Source organism: Oncorhynchus tshawytscha, unplaced genomic scaffold (genome assembly GCF_018296145.1).
Source record: "Oncorhynchus tshawytscha isolate Ot180627B unplaced genomic scaffold, Otsh_v2.0 Un_contig_673_pilon_pilon, whole genome shotgun sequence".
NCBI lineage: Eukaryota > Metazoa > Chordata > Actinopteri > Salmoniformes > Salmonidae > Oncorhynchus > Oncorhynchus tshawytscha.
This window is the reverse complement of record NW_024609787.1, coordinates 100,601-119,350: the sequence shown is the minus strand read 5'-3', so window position 1 is coordinate 119,350 and position 18,750 is coordinate 100,601. Positions and strand designations below refer to the sequence as shown.

Genomic DNA, 18,750 nt, shown 5'->3' with positions numbered 1-18,750 from the left:
GTACAGCAGGGGTTAATATAAGCATTTAGTTTGGTACAGCGGGGGTTAATATAAACCTAGCATTTAGTTTGGTACAGCAGGGGTTAATATAAGCATTTAGTTTGGTACAGCGGGGGTTAATATAGCATTTAGTTTGGTACAGCGGGGGTTAATATAGCATTTAGTTTGGTACAGCAGGGGTTAATATAAGGGGGGGGTGGAGACTAGTGTCACTGAGTTTCTTCTTTATGTCCCAAATGGCCCCCTATTCCCTATATAGAGCAGTGTTTTTGACCAGAGCCCAAATGGCCCCCTATTCCCTATATAGAGCAGTGTTTTTTGACCAGAGCCCAAATGGCCCCCTAGCATTTATTCCCTATATAGAGCAGTGTTTTTAAACATTTAGTTTGGTACCAGAGCCCAAATGGCCCCCTATTCCCTATATAGAGCAGTGTTTTGGACCAGAGCCCAAATGGCCCCCTATTCCCTATATATAGAGCAGTGTTTTTGACCAGAGCCCAAATGGCCCCCTATTCCCTATATATAGAGCAGTGTTTTTGACCAGAGCCCAAATGGCCCCCTATTCCCTATATAGAGCAGTGTTTTTGACCAGAGCCCAAATGGCCCCCTATTCCCTATATATATAGAGCAGTGTTTTTGACCAGAGCCCAAATGGCCCCCCCCTATTCCCTATATATAGAGCAGTGTTTTGGACCAGAGCCCAAATGGCCCCCTATTCCCTATATAGAGCAGTGTTTTTGACCAGAGCCCAAATGGCCCCCTATTCCCTATATAGAACACTGTTTTTGACAGAGCCCATTGGGGAATATGGTCCCATTTGAGATTTCCCCTTATTTTACAGCAAACAACTGTTTAAAACAATTACCTCATCAATCTACACACAACACCCCATAATGACATCACAATAGCCCATAATGACATCACAATAGCCCATAATGACATCACAATAGCCCATAATGACATCACAATACCCCATAATGACAAATCAAAAACAAGTTTTTAGAAATCTTTGCAAAAATAAAAACAGAAATACCTTATTTACATAAGCATTCAGACCCTTTGCTATGAGACTCAAAAATGTAGCTCAGGTACATCCTGTTTCCATTGATCATCCTTCAGATGTTTCTACAACTTGATTGGAATCCACCTGTGTTAAATTCTATTGATTGGACATGATTTAGAAAGGCACATGTCCGTCTATATAAAAAGGTCCCACAGTTGACAGTGCATGTCTTGAGCAAAAACCAAGCCATGAGAGAGCTCAGAGACAGGATTGTATCGAGGCACAGATCTGGGGAAGGGTACCAAAACATTTCTGCAGCACTGAAGGTCCCCAAGAACAGTGGCCTCCCTCGTTCTTAAATGAAAGAAGTTTGGAACCACCAAGACTCTTCCTAGAGCTGGCTTCCTGGCTAAAATGAGCAATCGGCAGAGAAGGGCCTTGGTCAGAGGAAGTGACCAAGAACCCGATGGTCACTCTGACAGAGCTTCAGTGCACCTCTGGAGATGGTTGTCCTTCTGGAAGAATCTTCCCTCGCTGCAGCACCTCAGTAAAAAGGCACATGACTGCCCGCTTGGAGTTTGCCAAAAGGCACCTAAAGACTCTCTGACCATGAGAAACAAGATTCTCTTGTCGGATGAAACCAAGATTGAACTGTTTGTCCTGAATGCCAAAAGCCACGTCTGGAGGAAACCTGGCACCATTCCTATGGTGAAGCACGGTGGTGGCACCATCCCTATGGTGAAGCATGGTGGTGGCACCATCCCTATGGTGAAGCATGGTGGTGGCACCATCCCTATGGTGAAGCCTGGTGGTGGCACCATCCCTATGGTGAAGCCTGGTGGTGGCACCATCCCTATGGTGAAGCACGGTGGTGGCACCATCCCTATGGTGAAGCACGGTGGTGGCACCATCCCTACGGTGAAGCACGGTGGTGGCACCATCCCTACGGTGAAGCACGGTGGTGGCACCATCCCTACGGTGAAGCACGGTGGTGGCACCATCCCTACGGTGAAGCACGGTGGTGGCACCATCCCTACGGTGAAGCACGGTGGTGGCAACATCACTATGGTGAAGCACGGTGGTGGCACCATCCCTATGGTGAAGCACGGTGGTGGCACTATCCCTATGGTGAAGCACGGTGGTGGCACTATCCCTATGGTGAAGCACGGTGGTGGCACCATCCCTATGGTGAAGCACGGTGGTGGCACCATCCCTATGGTGAAGCACGGTGGTGGCAGCATCCCTATGGTGAAGCACAGTGGTGGCAGCATCATTGGCAGCATCATTGTGGGATGTTTTTCCATCGACAGGGAGACTAGTCAGGTTCGAGGGAAACATGAACAGAGCAAAGAACAGAGAGATTCTTGATGAAAACCTGCTCCAGAGCGCTCAGGAACTCTGGGAGGATCTGCAGAGAAAAATGGGAGAAATTCCCAAAATACAGGTGTGCCAAGCTTGTAGCGTCATACCCCAGAAGACTTGAGGCTGTAATCGCTGCCAAAGGAGCTTCAACAAAGTGCTGACTAAAGGGTCTGAATACTTATGTAAATGTGATATCATTTTTTTATATATTTTTTTATATACATTTGCAAACATTTCTACAAACCTGTTTTTTGCTTTGTCATTGTGGGGTATTGTGATGTCATTGTGGGATAGTGTGATGTCATTGTGGGGTATTGTGTGTAGATTGAGGGAAAACAACTATTTAATCCATTTTAGAATAAGGCTGTAACGTAACAAAATGTGGAAAATGTCAAGGGGTCTGAAAACTTTCCAAATGCCCTGTAGGCTGTAGACTTTTGGGGGTCCCTATACTGTAGGCTTTGGGGGTTCCTATACTGTAGGTTTTGGGGGTCCCTATACTGTAGGTTTTGGGGGTCCCTATACTGTAGGCTTTGGGGGTCCCTATACTGTAGGCTTTGGGGTCTATATACTGTAGGCTTTGGGGGTCTATATACTGTAGGCTTTGGGGGTCTATACTGTAGGCTTTGGGGGTCCCATATTGTAGGCTTTGGGGGTCCCATATTGTCTATGGGGGTCCCATACTGTAGGCTGTGGGGGTCCCTATACTGTAGGCTTTGGGGGTTTCTATTGTAGGCTTTGGGGGTCCCATATTGTAGGCTGGGGTCCCATACTGTAGGCTTTGGGGTCCCATACTGTAGGCTTTGGGGGTCCCATACTGTAGGCTTTGGGGTCCCATACTGTAGGCTTTGGGGGTCCCATACTGTAGGCTTTGGGGTCCCATACTGTAGGCTTTGGGGGTCCCATACTGTAGGCTTTGGGGGGGGGGGCTATACCTCTCTGTTCCTTTCTCCTGGGTGACATGGAACTGAATGGGGGAGAGACGTTTCTTCAGCTCCTCCTGAGAGAAGGACTTGGGCCATGTCTTCTTGGTCCGGCAGGTTCCTATAGGAGGAGAAGGGAAGAGTTAAGGTCTCAGAACCACTACTGTGGTCAGGGGGAGGGTCTCAGAACCACTACTGTGGTCAGGAGGAGGGAGGGGTGGTGAGGGACGGTGCGTCTCCTCCCTGACTCCTTCTGCCTTTACTAGTCCCTCATCATTATTTATAAATCATCACCACTAGGGCCAGGAGTTTTCCCAGGTCAGGAGAAACTCAGGGCCCTAGCTACTCATCACACTCCCTGTCTAAACAAGATGCTCAGGCACTGCTCTCACATCACTCAGGTTCCAGGCAAGACGAGCACACGTTCATAATTTCATCAACATTCAACTAAATGTCATACAATTTAGTATAAGGGGACTGAGTGGAGCATTGATCGTGACTTCTCTACAGTTAGTGTGTGTGGGGGTGGGGGGTGCTACAGCCAAAGCATGTCCTGGAGCAGACCAGACTGATTCCACCAAGCTAACAACTCAAATATAGTCTAGGTAAAAATCTCTAGTGGACAGAGAATATGTAAAAGTCGAAGCTTGTGACCCCAAATGTACTCAAGATTTCAGTTCTGGGTTAACCCGAGATGACAGGGGAGCTAGATGAGAGGAGGGACAGGGGAGCTAGATGAGAGGAGGGACAGGGGAGCTAGATGAGAGGAGGGAGGGGGAGGGATGAGAGGAGGGACAGGGGAGCTAGATGAGAGGAGGGACAGGGGAGCTAGATGAGAGGAGGGACAGGGGAGCTATTCAGGGGAGCTATAGGGCCCTATTCCCTACATAGTGCACTACTTTAGACCAGGGCCCTATTCCCTACATAGTGCACTCCTTTAGACCAGGGCCCTATTCCCTACACAGTGCACTACTTTAGACCAGAGCCCTATTCCCTATATAGTGCACTACTTTAGACCAGAGCCCTATTCCCTACATAGTGCACTACTTTAGACCAGTGCCCTATTCCCTATACGGTACACCACTATAGACCAGAGCCCTATTCCCTACACAGTACACTACTTTAGACCAGAGCCCTATTCCCTATATGGTACACTACTTTAGACCAGGGCCCTATTCCCTACACAGTGCACTACTATAGACCAGGGCCCTATTCCCTATATAGTGCACTACTTTAGACCAGAGCCCTATTCCCTACATAGTGCACTACTTTAGACCAGGGCCCTATTCCCTACATAGTGCACTACTTTAGACCAGGGCCCTATTCCCTACACAGTGCACTACTTTAGACCAGGGCCCTATTCCCTACACAGTGCACTACTTTAGACCAGAGCCCTATTCCCTACACAGTGCACTACTTTAGACCAGGGCCCTATTCCCTATATGGTACGCTACTTTAGACCAGAGCCCTATTCCCTATACATAGTACACTACTATAGACCAGAGCCCTATTCCCTACACAGTACACTACTTTAGACCAGAGCCCTATTCCCTACACAGTACACTACTTTAGACCAGAGCCCTATTCCCTATATGGTACGCTACTTTAGACCAGAGCCCTATTCCCTATACATAGTACACTACTATAGACCAGAGCCCTATTCCCTATACATAGTACACTACTATAGACCAGAGCCCTATTCCCTATACATAGTACACTACTATAGACCAGAGCCCTATTTCCTACATAGTACACTACTTTAGACCAGAGCCCTATTCCCTATACATAGTACACTACTATAGACCAGAGCCCTATTCCCTATACATAGTACACTACTATAGACCAGAGCCCTATTTCCTACATAGTACACTACTTTAGACCAGAGCCCTATTCCCTATACATAGTACACTACTATAGACCAGAGCCCTATTCCCTATACATAGTACACTACTATAGACCAGAGCCCTATTCCCTATATGGTACACTACTTTAGACCAGAGCCCTATTCCCTACATAGTACACTACTTTAGACCAGAGCCCTATTCCCTATACATAGTACACTACTATAGACCAGAGCCCTATTCCCTATACATAGTACACTACTATAGACCAGAGCCCTATTCCCTTAATTGAAGAATCCATTCTGCCAATGACATGAAAGCTAATGTTGACCAATGACACGACATGGTACACTACTTTAGACCAGAGCCCTATTCCCTATATGGTACACTACTTTAGACCAGAGCCCTATTCCCTATGTAGTGCACCACTATAGACCAGAGCCCTATTCCCTATATGATACACTACTTTAGACCAGAGCCCTATTCCCTATATAGTGCACTACTTTAGACCACAGCCCTATTCCCTATATAGTGCACTACTTTAGACCAGAGCCCTATTCCCTATGTAGTGCACCACTATAGACCAGAGCCCTATTCCCTATATAGTGCACTACTTTAGACCAGTCTTAGGGCTTTCCACTGTGAGGTAAGGGGATGGTAGAGGGTACTCTCCTAAACACACTTGTTTGGTTGGGTGCCATAGTCCCTTAAAAAAGACCCTTGCTTGAAAAAATTAGAAAAAAAAGAGAGACAATAGTACGGTTTTGTCCATCTTGACACGCCTTAGCCAGTATACACTTCCTGAAAATAGTCACAATTATTCTAAGATACTTTTGTGTATAGTGTTTGTGGACAACCCTTCAAATTAGTGGATTCAGCTATTTCAGCCACACCTGTTGCTGACAGGTGTATAAAATCGAGCACACAGCCATGCAATCTCCATAGACAAACATTGACAGGAGAATGTCCTTACTGAAGAGCTCAGTGACTTTCAACGTGGCACCGTCATAGGATGCCAACTGTCCAATAAGTCCGTTTGTCAAAATTTCTGCCCTGCTAGAGCTTCCCTGTCAAAATATCTGCCCTGCTAGAGCTTCCCTGTCAAAATGTCTGCCCTGCTAGAGCTTCCCTGGTCAACTGGAAGTGCTGTTATTGTGAAGTGGAAACGTTTGGGAGCAACAACAGCTCAGTGGTCGGCTACACAAGCTCACAGAAAGGGATCGCCGAGTGCTGAAGCGCGTATTACATAAAAATCATCTGTCTTCGGGTTGAATAACCCTCACTACCGAGTTCCAGACTGCCTCTCGAAGCCACGTCAGCACAAGAACTGTTCGTCGGGAGCTTCATGAAAATGGGTTTCCGTGGCCGAGCAGCTGCACACAAGCCTAAGATCACCATGCGCTACGCCGAGCGTCGGCTGGAGGGAGGTAAAGTCGCCGCCAGGGGAAACATATTCTCCGGAGTGATGAGTCACGCTTCACCATCTGGCAGTCCGACGGACGAAACTGGGTTTGGTGGATGCCAGGAGAACACTACCAGCCCCAATGCATAGTGCCAACTGTAAAGTTCGGTGGAGGAGGAATAATGTTCTGGGGCTGTTTTTCATGGTTCAGGCCCCTCAGTTCCAGTGAAGGGAAATCTTAACGCTACAGCTTACAATGACATTCTAGACGATTCTGTGCTTCCAACTTTGTGGCAACAGTTTGGGGAGGGTCCTTTCCTGTTTCAGCATGAAGCGGAGGTCCATACAGTTCACAAAGTGAGGCCCATACAGAAATGATTTTTTCGAGATCAGTGTGGAAGAACTGGCCTGCACAGAACCCTGACCTCAACCTCACCGAACACCTTTGAGAAGAATTGGAACGCCGACTGTGAGCCAGTCCTAATCGCCCAACATCAGTGCCCAACCTCACTAATGCTTTTGTTGGCTGAATGGAAGCAAGTCCCCACAGCAATGTTCCAACATCTAGTGGAAAAGCCTTCCCAGAAGAGTGGAGGCTATTATAGCAGCAAAGGTGGTGGACCAACTCCCTATTAATGCCCAAGATTTTGGAATGAGATGTTGGACGAGCAGGTGTCCACATACTTTTGGTCATGTTGAGTAACAAGAAATCTGTCATTAATTTTAACGAGGAGATCTTAGTCGCACAATTTTACATCTAAAACAGTTTGCTGCAGTATTATCTCAAGTGAAAAAAAAAATGAGCATGAAAACAATTAGCCTATTGTTAAATGACAAACAGTTAATTGAAGAATCCATTCTTGTTGACCAATGACATGACAGTTAATTGAAGAATCCATTCTGTTGACCAATGACACGACAGTTAATTGAAGAAGCCATTCTGTTGACCAATGACATGACAGTTAATTGAAGAATCCATTCTTGTTGACCAATGACATGAAAGTTAATTGAAGAATCCATTCTGTTGACCAATGACACGACAGTTAATTGAAGAATCCATTCTGTTGACCAATGACATGACAGTTAATTGAAGAATCCATTCTGTTGACCAATGACATGACAAAGGGGTGTCGACTTCAGCTCCTGAACTTCGATTTGCTTCGAGAGGGGAAAGAAGTGTGTAGGAAACAACCCGATAACAACAAAAAACGTGTGTGTAGAAGTGTGTAGGAAACAACCCGATAACAACAAAAAACGTCACACAATCATTGTCATAATATGAGCACAAACTTTTCACAACGTTTTTTCCGAATGGGAAGCATGACGACGCCTTTATGGGCGCTGTACGGGGAACAGTACTGCTGTTTTGAATGCAGCCGTATAGTGTGCTGCCGGGGCTTCGGTAACCATTGTCGTTTCTTTAAAAGGAAGTAACTTTGTTTTTCCATTTCTGGAACGTTGGGATTTTCCCCGTGCGGAGCTGGAATCTGGCTGCCGGTGAGGTCGTTCCCGTTTCAGGTTTTGGGGAGGAGGTGTGTGTGGTTTGGGAGGGAGGGAGGGAGGGAGGGGGGGGTTCTTCTCATGTGGACTATGTGGAGAATTCCTGCCTGTTAGATTGAAACCATATGAATGGAGAAAATACAAGGAGACGTTAAAAGGAGGGGAAGTGAATGGACTCCATTGATGCCCACTTTTCTATGTCCTGTGGGGGGAAAGTTACTTTTTACACACAAGGGGGTGAACTAGGAAGGGGGTTGGAGTGTGTGTGTGTGTGTGTGTGGAATGTTGGTTTAAACTGAAACAGGACTGCCTCCATGTTCTTCCACGACTGACTGACTGTGTGAGGTAAGGGGATGGTAGAGGGTACTCTCCTACTGACTGACTGTGTGAGGTAAGGGGATGGTAGAGGGTCCTCTCCTACTGACTGACTGACTGTGTGAGGTAAGGGGATGGTAGAGGGTACTCTCCTACTGACTGACTGACTGTGTGAGGTAAGGGGATGGTAGAGGGTACTCTCCTACTGACTGACTGACTGTGTGAGGTAAGGGGATGGTAGAGGGGATGGTAGGTAGGGGATGGTACTCTCCTACTGACTGACTGACTGTGTGAGGTAAGGGGATGGTAGAGGGTACTCTCCTACTGACTGACTGACTGTGTGAGGTAAGGGGATGGTAGAGGGTACTCTCCTACTGACTGACTGACTGTGTGAGGTAAGGGGATGGTAGAGGGTACTCTCCTACTGACTGACTGACTGTGTGAGGTAAGGGGATGGTAGAGGGTACTCTCCTACTGACTGACTGACTGTGTGAGGTAAGGGGATGGTAGAGGGGATGGTACTCTCCTGACTGACTGACTGACTGTGTGAGGTAAGGGGATGGTAGAGGGTACTCTCCTACTGACTGACTGACTGTGTGGGTGAGGTAAGGGGATGGTAGAGGGTACTCTCCTACTGACTGACTGACTGTGTGAGGTAAGGGGATGGTAGAGGGTACTCTCCTACTGACTGACTGACTGTGTGAGGTAAGGGGATGGTAGAGGGTACTCTCCTACTGACTGACTGACTGTGTGAGGTAAGGGGATGGTAGAGGGTACTCTCCTACTGACTGACTGACTGTGTGAGGTAAGGGGATGGTAGAGGGTACTCTCCTACTGACTGACTGACTGTGTGAGGTAAGGGGATGGTAGAGGGTACTCTCTCCTACTGACTGACTGACTGTGTGAGGTAAGGGGATGGTAGAGGGTACTCTCCTACTGACTGACTGACTGTGGTAGGGATGGTAAGGGGATGGTAGAGGGTACTCTCCTACTGACTGACTGACTGTGTGAGGTAAGGGGATGGTAGAGGGTACTCTCCTACTGACTGACTGACTGTGTGAGGTAAGGGGATGGTAGAGGATGGTAGAGGGTACTCTCTCCTACTGACTGACTGACTGTGTGAGGTAAGGGGATGGTAGAGGGTACTCTCCTACTGACTGACTGACTGTGTGAGGTAAGGGGATGGTAGAGGGTACTCTCCTACTGACTGACTGACTGTGAGGTAAGGGGATGGTAGAGGGTACTCTCCTACTGACTGACTGACTGTGTGAGGTAAGGGGATGGTAGAGGGTACTCTCCTACTGACTGACTGTGTGAGGTAAGGGGATGGTAGAGGGGATGGTAGAAGGGGTAGAGGGTCTCTCTACTGACTGACTGACTGTGTGAGGTAAGGGGATGGTAGAGGGTACTCTCCTACTGACTGACTGACTGTGTGAGGTAAGGGGATGGTAGAGGGTACTCTCCTACTGACTGACTGTGTGAGGTAAGGGGATGGTAGAGGGTACTCTCCTGACTGACTGACTGACTGTGTGAGGTAAGGGGATGGTAGAGGGTACTCTCCTACTGACTGACTGACTGTGTGAGGTAAGGGGATGGTAGAGGGTACTCTCCTGACTGACTGACTGACTGACTGAGGTGAAGGGGGGATGGTAGAGGGTACTCTCTGACTGACTGACTGACTGACTGTGAGGTAAGGGGATGGTAGAGGGTACTCTCCTACTGACTGACTGACTGTGTGAGGTAAGGGGATGGTAGAGGGTACTCTCCTACTGACTGACTGACTGTGTGATGGTAAGGGGATGGTAGAGGGGTAGAGGGTACTCTCCTACTGACTGACTGACTGTGTGAGGTAAGGGGATGGTAGAGGGTACTCTCCTACTGACTGACTGACTGTGAGGTAAGGGGATGGTAGAGGGTACTCTCCTACTGACTGACTGACTGACTGTGTGAGGTAAGGGGATGGTAGAGGGTACTCTCCTACTGACTGACTGACTGACTGTGAGGTAAGGGGATGGTAGAGGGTACTCTCCTACTGACTGACTGACTGTGTGAGGTAAGGGGAGAGGGTGACTGTGTGTGAGGTAAGGGGATGGTAGAGGGTACTCTCCTACTGACTGACTGACTGTGTGAGGTAAGGGGATGGTAGAGGGTACTCTCTGACTGACTGACTGACTGACTGTGTGAGGTAAGGGGATGGTAGAGGGTACTCTCCTACTGACTGACTGACTGTGTGAGGTAAGGGGATGGTAGAGGGTACTCTCCTGACTGACTGACTGACTGTGAGGTAAGGGGATGGTAGAGGGTACTCTCCTACTGACTGACTGACTGTGAGGTAAGGGGATGGTAGAGGGTACTCTCCTACTGACTGACTGACTGTGTGAGGTAAGGGGATGGTAGAGGGTACTCTCCTACTGACTGACTGTGTGAGGTAAGGGGATGGTAGAGGGTACTCTCCTACTGACTGACTGTGGGTGAGGTAAGGGGATGGTAGAGGGTACTCTCCTACTGAGGTAAGGGGATGGTAGAGGGTACTCTCCTACTGACTGACTGTGTGAGGTAAGGGGATGGTAGAGGGTACTCTCCTCTCCTGTGTGACTGACTGACTGACTGTGTGAGGTAAGGGGATGGTAGAGGGTACTCTCCTGACTGACTGACTGACTGTGTGAGGTAAGGGGATGGTAGAGGGTACTCTCCTACTGACTGACTGACTGTGTGAGGTAAGGGGATGGTAGAGGGTACTCTCCTACTGACTGACTGACTGTGAGGTAAGGGGATGGTAGAGGGTACTCTCCTACTGACTGACTGACTGTGTGAGGTAAGGGGATGGTAGAGGGTACTCTCCTGACTGTGTGAGGTACTGACTGACTGACTGTGTGAGGTAAGGGGATGGTAGAGGGTACTCTCCTACTGACTGACTGACTGTGTGAGGTATGGGGGATGGTAGAGGGTACTCTCCTACTGACTGACTGACTGTGAGGTAAGGGGATGGTAGAGGGTACTCTCCTACTGACTGACTGACTGTAGAGGGTACTCTCCTACTGACTGACTGTGTGAGGTAGGGATGGTAGAGGGTACTCTCCTACTGACTGACTGACTGTGTGAGGTAAGGGGATGGTAGAGGGTACTCTCCTACTGACTGACTGACTGTGAGGGTACTGACTGTAGGTAGGGGGATGGTAGAGGGTACTCTCCTACTGACTGACTGACTGTGTGAGGTAAGGGGATGGTAGAGGGTACTCTCCTACTGACTGACTGACTGGTAGAGGGTGTGAGGTAAGGGGATGGTAGAGGGTACTCTCCTACTGACTGACTGACTGTGTGAGGTAAGGGGATGGTAGAGGGTACTCTCCTACTGACTGACTGTGTGAGGTAAGGGGATGGTAGAGGGTACTCTCCTACTGACTGACTGACTGTGTGAGGTAAGGGGATGGTAGAGGGTACTCTCCTACTGACTGACTGACTGTGTGAGGTAAGGGGATGGTAGAGGGTACTCTCCTACTGACTGACTGACTGTGTGAGGTAAGGGGATGGTAGAGGGTACTCTCCTACTGACTGACTGTGTGAGGTAAGGGGATGGTAGAGGGTACTCTCCTACTGACTGACTGTGTGAGGTAAGGGGATGGTAGAGGGTGCTCTCCTACTGACTGACTGACTGTGTGAGGTAAGGGGATGGTAGAGGGTACTCTCCTACTGACTGACTGACTGTGTGAGGTAAGGGGATGGTAGAGGGTACTCTCCTACTGACTGACTGACTGACTGACTGTGTGAGGTAAGGGGATGGTAGAGGGTACTCTCCTACTGACTGACTGACTGACTGTGAGGTAAGGGGATGGTAGAGGGTACTCTCCTACTGACTGACTGACTGACTAAGGGGATGTGAGGTAAGGGGATGGTAGAGGGTACTCTCCTACTGACTGACTGACTGTGTGAGGTAAGGGGATGGGGGGTACTCTCCTATGGACTGACTGTGTGAGGTAGGGGATGGTACTCTCCTACTGACTGACTGACTGTGTGAGGTAAGGGGATGGTAGAGGGTACTCTCCTACTGACTGACTGACTGTGTGAGGTAAGGGGATGGTAGAGGGACTGATGGGGATGGTAGAGGGTACTCTCCTACTGACTGACTGACTGTGTGAGGTAAGGGGATGGTAGAGGGTACTCTCCTACTGACTGACTGACTGTGTGAGGTAAGGGGATGGTAGAGGGTACTCTCCTACTGACTGACTGACTGTGTGAGGTAAGGGGATGGTAGAGGGTACTCTCCTACTGACTGACTGACTGTGTGAGGTAAGGGGATGGTAGAGGGTACTCTCCTACTGACTGACTGACTGTGTGAGGTAAGGGGATGGTAGAGGGTACTCTCCTACTGACTGTGTGAGGTAAGGGGATGGTAGAGGGTACTCTCCTACTGACTGACTGACTGTGTGAGGTAAGGGGATGGTAGAGGGTACTCTCCTACTGACTGACTGACTGTGTGAGGTAAGGGGATGGTAGAGGGTACTCTCCTACTGACTGACTGACTGTGTGAGGTAAGGGGATGGTAGAGGGTACTCTCCTGACTGACTGACTGACTGACTGTGGTAGAGGGTAAGGGGATGGTAGAGGGTACTCTCCTACTGACTGACTGACTGTGTGAGGTAAGGGGATGGTAGAGGGGATGGTAGAGGGTCTCTCCTACTGACTGACTGACTGTGTGGTAAGGGGATGGTAGAGGGTACTCTCCTACTGACTGACTGACTGTGAGGTAAGGGGATGGTAGAGGGTACTCTCCTACTGACTGACTGACTGTGTGAGGTAAGGGGATGGTAGAGGGTACTCTCCTACTGACTGACTGACTGACTGACTGACTGTGAGGTAAGGGGATGGTAGAGGGTACTCTCCTACTGACTGACTGACTGTGTGAGGTAAGGGGATGGTAGAGGGTACTCTCTCCTGACTGACTGACTGAGTGAGGTAAGGGGGATGGTAGAGGGTACTCTCCTACTGACTGACTGACTGAGGTAAGGGGATGGTAGAGGGTGCTCTCCTACTGACTGACTGAGGTGAGGTAGAGGGGCTCTCCTACTGATGACTGTGAGGTAGGGGATGGTAGAGGGTGCTCTCCTGACTGACTGACTGAGGTAAGGGGATGGTAGAGGGTGCTCTCCTACTGACTGACTGAGTGAGGTAAGGGGATGGTAGAGGGTACTCTCCTACTGACTGACTGAGTGAGGTAAGGGGATGGTAGAGGGTACTCTCCTACTGACTGACTGAGTGAGGTAAGGGGCGGATGGTGTACTCCCTCCCTCTGTTTTTTGGGAAGGGGTGTAGTGAATTTTTTTAAAAACCTTTATTTAACCAGGCAAATCAGTTAAGAACACATTATTATTTTCAATGACGGCCTACAGGGGAACAGTGGGTTAACTGCCTTGTTGAGGGGCAGAACGACAGATTTGTACCTTGTCAGCTCGGAGATTCGAGAGATCGGGGATTCGATCTAGCAACCTTTTGGTTACTGGACCAACGCTCTAACCACTAAGCTACCTGCCGCCCCAAAGGACGAGGTCCTACCGAGATGAAACTACCACTCTTTCCATGTGTCTTCTGAGAGCCAATCAAGAACTCGTCTTGGAATGTGGCCTCTAAGGGCACCATTGGGTGCCATAAGTTCTGGTCTAAAGTAGTGCACTATATAGGGAATAGGGTTCCATATGACTCTAGGGAATAGGGTGCCATAGGGTTCTGGTCAAAAGTAGTGCACTATATAGGGAATAGGGTACCATTAGGGAGGACGGCTGGAATGCGTCCCCTGTGACTGTAGCCTGGTCCCTGCTCTGATGTAGCTGGGGGTCAACCTTCCAAATTAGCACATTTCTCAGACTTCCTGGCTTTTCAACCTCAAGTGTAAATATTGTTTCCTAATTGTAAGCAAGGTTTGTTCTCTGCTACCCCCGCTTGCTTATTTTAACTTGTCAAACTTATGGCTTCTCATTCTCCCGACCTTCTTTTTTATCTCGTTCCCTCCGTCCGTCCCTCCCTCCCCCTCCCTTTCCATCATCTGTCTCCCTCCCTCCCTCCTGTCTGTCTGTCTCTCCCTCCTTTTCCACCATCTCTCTCCCCCTCCATCTCTCCCTCCCTTCCTTTGTCCGCCTGTCTGTCTCTCTCTCCTTTTCCACCATCTCTCTCCATCTCTCCCTCCCTCTCCCTCTAGGTGGTTCTCCCAACCCAAACAGTCTCTGTGTTGAGCCAGACCGAGCAGAGCGTCAGCGTGGTGGTCTCTGTGTGGAGCCAGACCGAGCAGAGCGTCAGCGTGGTGGTCTCTGTGTGGAGCCAGACCGAGCAGAGCGTCAGCGTGGTATTTCATCGAGGACTATGACCAGTCCTTTAAGTGTATTTGTAGCCACAAAACAGCGAATGAAATGAGACCATTCAACAACATCAGGTCACAGAGGAATTAAACAGGTCAACAGGCTTCTGAAACATGTCTAATGTATGAACAATAAACTATTTATAATAATCTAATAGAGCCATATTAAACCTGACATTAGACAAGTACAGGTGTGACGCGAAGAACGTAAAGTTGCTGGTTTTCTAGTCGTCTAAAACCCAAATCTCTCTGGATAAAAGAAGTTGACATTAGTCAAGCAGAAACAGCATTTAAAAAGAAAAACAGCACAGTATGTTAGACGCTAAAAGGAAGGCAAGCAGGGAGTTATTCCATTAACCAACTGAAAAGGCAGCGAGGGGGTTTGTAGCTGAGATGATCAGTGAGTTATTCCATTAACCAACTGAAAAGGCAGCGAGGGGGTTTGTAGCTGAGATGATCAGTGAGTTATTCCATTAACCAACTGAAAAGGCAGCGAGGGGGTTTGTAGCTGAGAAGATCAGTGAGTTATTCCATTAACCAACTGAAAAGGCAGCGAGGGGGTTTGTAGCTGAGAAGAGACGGCTGAGCAGAATGTGAGATGGGTTGTTATTGACAAACTGCAGTAAAACACCACAATCACCAAGCTTCCAAATAAATAACTTTGTATCTTTATATTTTAATATTTACAATATATTTATTATACATGGCAAATAAACCTGCCAGCTGTAAATATCCTACGAAAAAGGACTTCAATGCTACAATAATTACCATAATTATCAAATATTAACTTAATAAATACTAATGTAGGTGGGGAGTGTTTTTTCGGCAGGAGACAACAACAAAAAATCACACACACCCTTCATAAAATCATCACACACACCCTTCATAAAATCATCACACACACCCTTCATAAAATCATCACACACACCCTTCATAAAATCATCACACACACCCTTCATAAAATCATCACACACACCCTTCATAAAATCATCACACACACCCTTCATAAAATCATCACACACACCCTTCATAAAATCATCACACACACCCTTCATAAAATCATCACACATCTCAAGGAGATTAAAAACCAGAAGAGGGCAGAGCAGAGCACAGCAGACAGGCACACCACACCACACCACACCACATAGCACCCAGCTCAACCTGAAGGGAGCCCACATGGCTTCAGAGTAACAGGCTTGGCATTGGTGATCAGGTGTAGCAGATTGAACCCCGACATGGCTGCTTCTGATTGGCGGCTGCTGCTGTCTGCTAATTGGAGGAGAGAGAGAGAGAGGGGACACGCCCGACTGACACACCCTGTCTAGGAGAGAGGGATGTAAGGGAGGGATGGGGGGGGCTATGCTACTCAGGCTGAGAGAGAGGGGCAGGGAGGGAGAGAGAGAGAGAAACAACAACACATAGGTCAAAGGTCACATTTCAATCACTGTACACTGTTAAACGGACAGACAAACGGGTCTGATCCATTCACCGACCGACGTCCCACCTTTTTCATGCAGGGCTGATGCTGAAGGACGATTGGTTAACAGGGCGGATGCTGTAAGACGATTGGTTAACAGACAGACACACAGAGCCTTGAAGGACAGAGGCCATGTTGAAGACATGGATCAGAATGAAATATTCCACTCCATTTGAAGTTGACCCCAGAGGTGAGGATGAGACAGTTATAGGACGACATGGATCAGAATGTTAGGGTCCATTATTACTACAGGAATATACATAATGTAAATAATCTACCAATAATAATGACATTTATGTATCATATAATGTGATGCATGTCTGTCTTTACTCTCTGGACACTGCCTGGTTAAGTATCATATAAATGTTTCAAAACAATTCATTTTTCAAAACAATTGGAACCTGTTTGCCCTTTTTGACCGCTAGGTTTTCTGGGTATTATGACGGCTCCATTGTGAGGCTCTATTTGTGCTGGCTGTACATGTTGTCTTTACACGGGGGGGGGATATAAGACTGACCATCTGATTCTACCCCCACCCAGTCCCTCTAACCGGGGGTTATGACATAGTCAAGCCGTGGTTACTCTACCTAGAAGAGTGGCTAGCAGCAGGGCCTTCTGGGGGGGGGTCCTGGTCTGTCTCAGGGACAACTGTAGAGCCACACGCCTTAGCAGGACAGCCATGGCAGGGCAGGCACACGATCAGAGAAAGACAGACCAAGCTACAAGGAGAGAGAGAGAGCTGAGTAGGAGTGTGGTGTGTGTGATGTTGGACAGTGCCACACATTTCAGGACCTCACAGGTTACAAAGCAAGCTGTCGTGGCGATACAGAGAGATTGATAGCATGTGTGTGTGTGAGTGAGAGTACAGTGAGTTAGTGTGTGGAGGGAGGGACATCTAGTGGTGAATCTGGAGATGTGATTATTAAGCAAGGCTTTACCTGCTGTGTGTGGTGTGTGAGTGGTGTATGGTGTATGGTGTGTGTGGTGTATTGTGTGTGTGTGTGTGTGTGTGTGTGTGTGTCCGAGAGAGAGATGCATAGATGGTTAGAACAAACCAAGCAGTCTCGACATGTTCAGGTAAACTAGAGTTGTAGATCTGTTATTGTCAGAATACTTGTTGAATACTTCAGTATATTAGCCATGACTAAAAAAGGGCTTGCTGGTTTACTTTGAAGTGTTGTTGTTCGGATGAGGAGATAACATTCCTAGGATGGACTCAGCCGTCGAACCGCAGTACCAACATCTACCACCAGGTGGCAGAAGTAGAGGAGGAAACGAGACAACCTTTCAAAAGGTTGACAGCATTGTGTCGGAGGTCCAATCAAAAGGGCTAGCTGTCACTGGATCAAAACCTGAGCCTGAGACATTTATCTGATTTATTATTATTTAAAAATAAAATAAAAAATTACATTTAAAACTGTCCTTAATTCATTTTTAAAACACATTTGCTATGTTTAAATGTTCGGATTTAGGTGAAGATACAGGGCCAGTGTTTCCCCACACTCAGTCCTCAGGGCCCCAAGAGGTGCACGTTTCTGTCCTCAGGAACCCAAGAGGTGCACGTTTCGGTTTGTGCCCCAGCACGACACAGCTTATTCAAATAATCAAAGCTTGATGATTTTAGTTGATTATTTGACAATCAGCTGTGTCGTGCTGGAGCACAAACCGAAACGTGCACCTCTTGGGTTCCTGAGGACCGAAACGTGCACCTCTTGGGTTCCTGAGGACAGAAACGTGCACCTCTTGGGTTCCTGAGGACAGAAACGTGCACCTCTTGGGTTCCTGAGGACAGAAACGTTGGCAAAAGCACCCTTGGGTTCCTGAGGACCGAAACGTGCACCCCTTGGGGTCCTGAGGACCGAAACGTGCACCCTTGGGTTCCTGAGGACAGAAACGTGCACCTCTTGGGTTCCTGAGGACAGAAACGTGCACCTCTTGGGTTCCTGAGGACAGAAACGTGCACCTCTTGGGTTCCTGAGGACCCTAGACTAGCTGGCTTCTTCTGAACTACTAGGGCCTTAACGTGCACCTCTTGGGTTCCTGAGGACCGAAACGTGCACCCCTTGGGGTCCTGAGGACAGAAACGTGCACCCCTTGGGTTCCTGAGGACAGAAACGTGCACCCCTTGGGTTCCTGAGGACAGAAACGTGCACCTCTTGGGTTCCTGAGGACAGAAACGTGCACCTCTTGGGTTCCTGAGGACCGAAACGTGCACCTCTTGGGTTCCTGAGGACAGAAACGTGCACCTCTTGGGTTCCTGAGGACAGAAACGTGCACCTCTTGGGTTCCTGAGGACCAAGTAAGGGGAAACCCCTTAAGTAGGCGAAAAGGACCATTTTGTTGTTGAGAAACGACCAAAACAAGCCAAAATACCAGTTCAAAGACCTCGCAGTAACGTAGCTACAGACAAAACTGGATGAAGTTGAACGCCACAAAAATGTGTGAGGAGGTGGAACGTGATAAACAAAAGTTAGCCTAGCTAGCTGGCTTCTTCTGGAACTAATATAGAACTACTAGGGCCTTATATAGAGCTGAGGCAGAGCTCTGCGGCTGGACTAAAGCTGAGTGCTCTCTCTCCCCC

General features: G+C 48.2%; 1 protein-coding gene across 7 annotated transcripts in view; it reads right to left on the bottom strand.

Annotated features, from left to right (window-relative positions):
- msrb3 (methionine sulfoxide reductase B3) overlaps nucleotides 1–18,750 on the bottom strand; it is a 44,182-nt gene that overhangs the window by 14,571 nt on the left and 10,861 nt on the right. For 4 of the 7 annotated variants that reach the window (XR_006082834.1, XM_042318112.1, XM_042318109.1 and 1 more), the window contains one exon: nucleotides 3,301–3,409. Coding sequence is in view for 6 of the 7 variants with exons in the window: in XM_042318112.1 (XP_042174046.1) it covers nucleotides 3,301–3,409 (109 nt within the window). In the remaining variant the exon portion in view is untranslated. Of the gene's footprint in view, nucleotides 1–3,300; nucleotides 3,410–15,853; nucleotides 16,064–16,756; nucleotides 16,889–18,750 lie in introns of those variants that run through there. The other 3 variants (XM_042318114.1, XM_042318110.1, XM_042318113.1) reach the window with 3 other exon arrangements.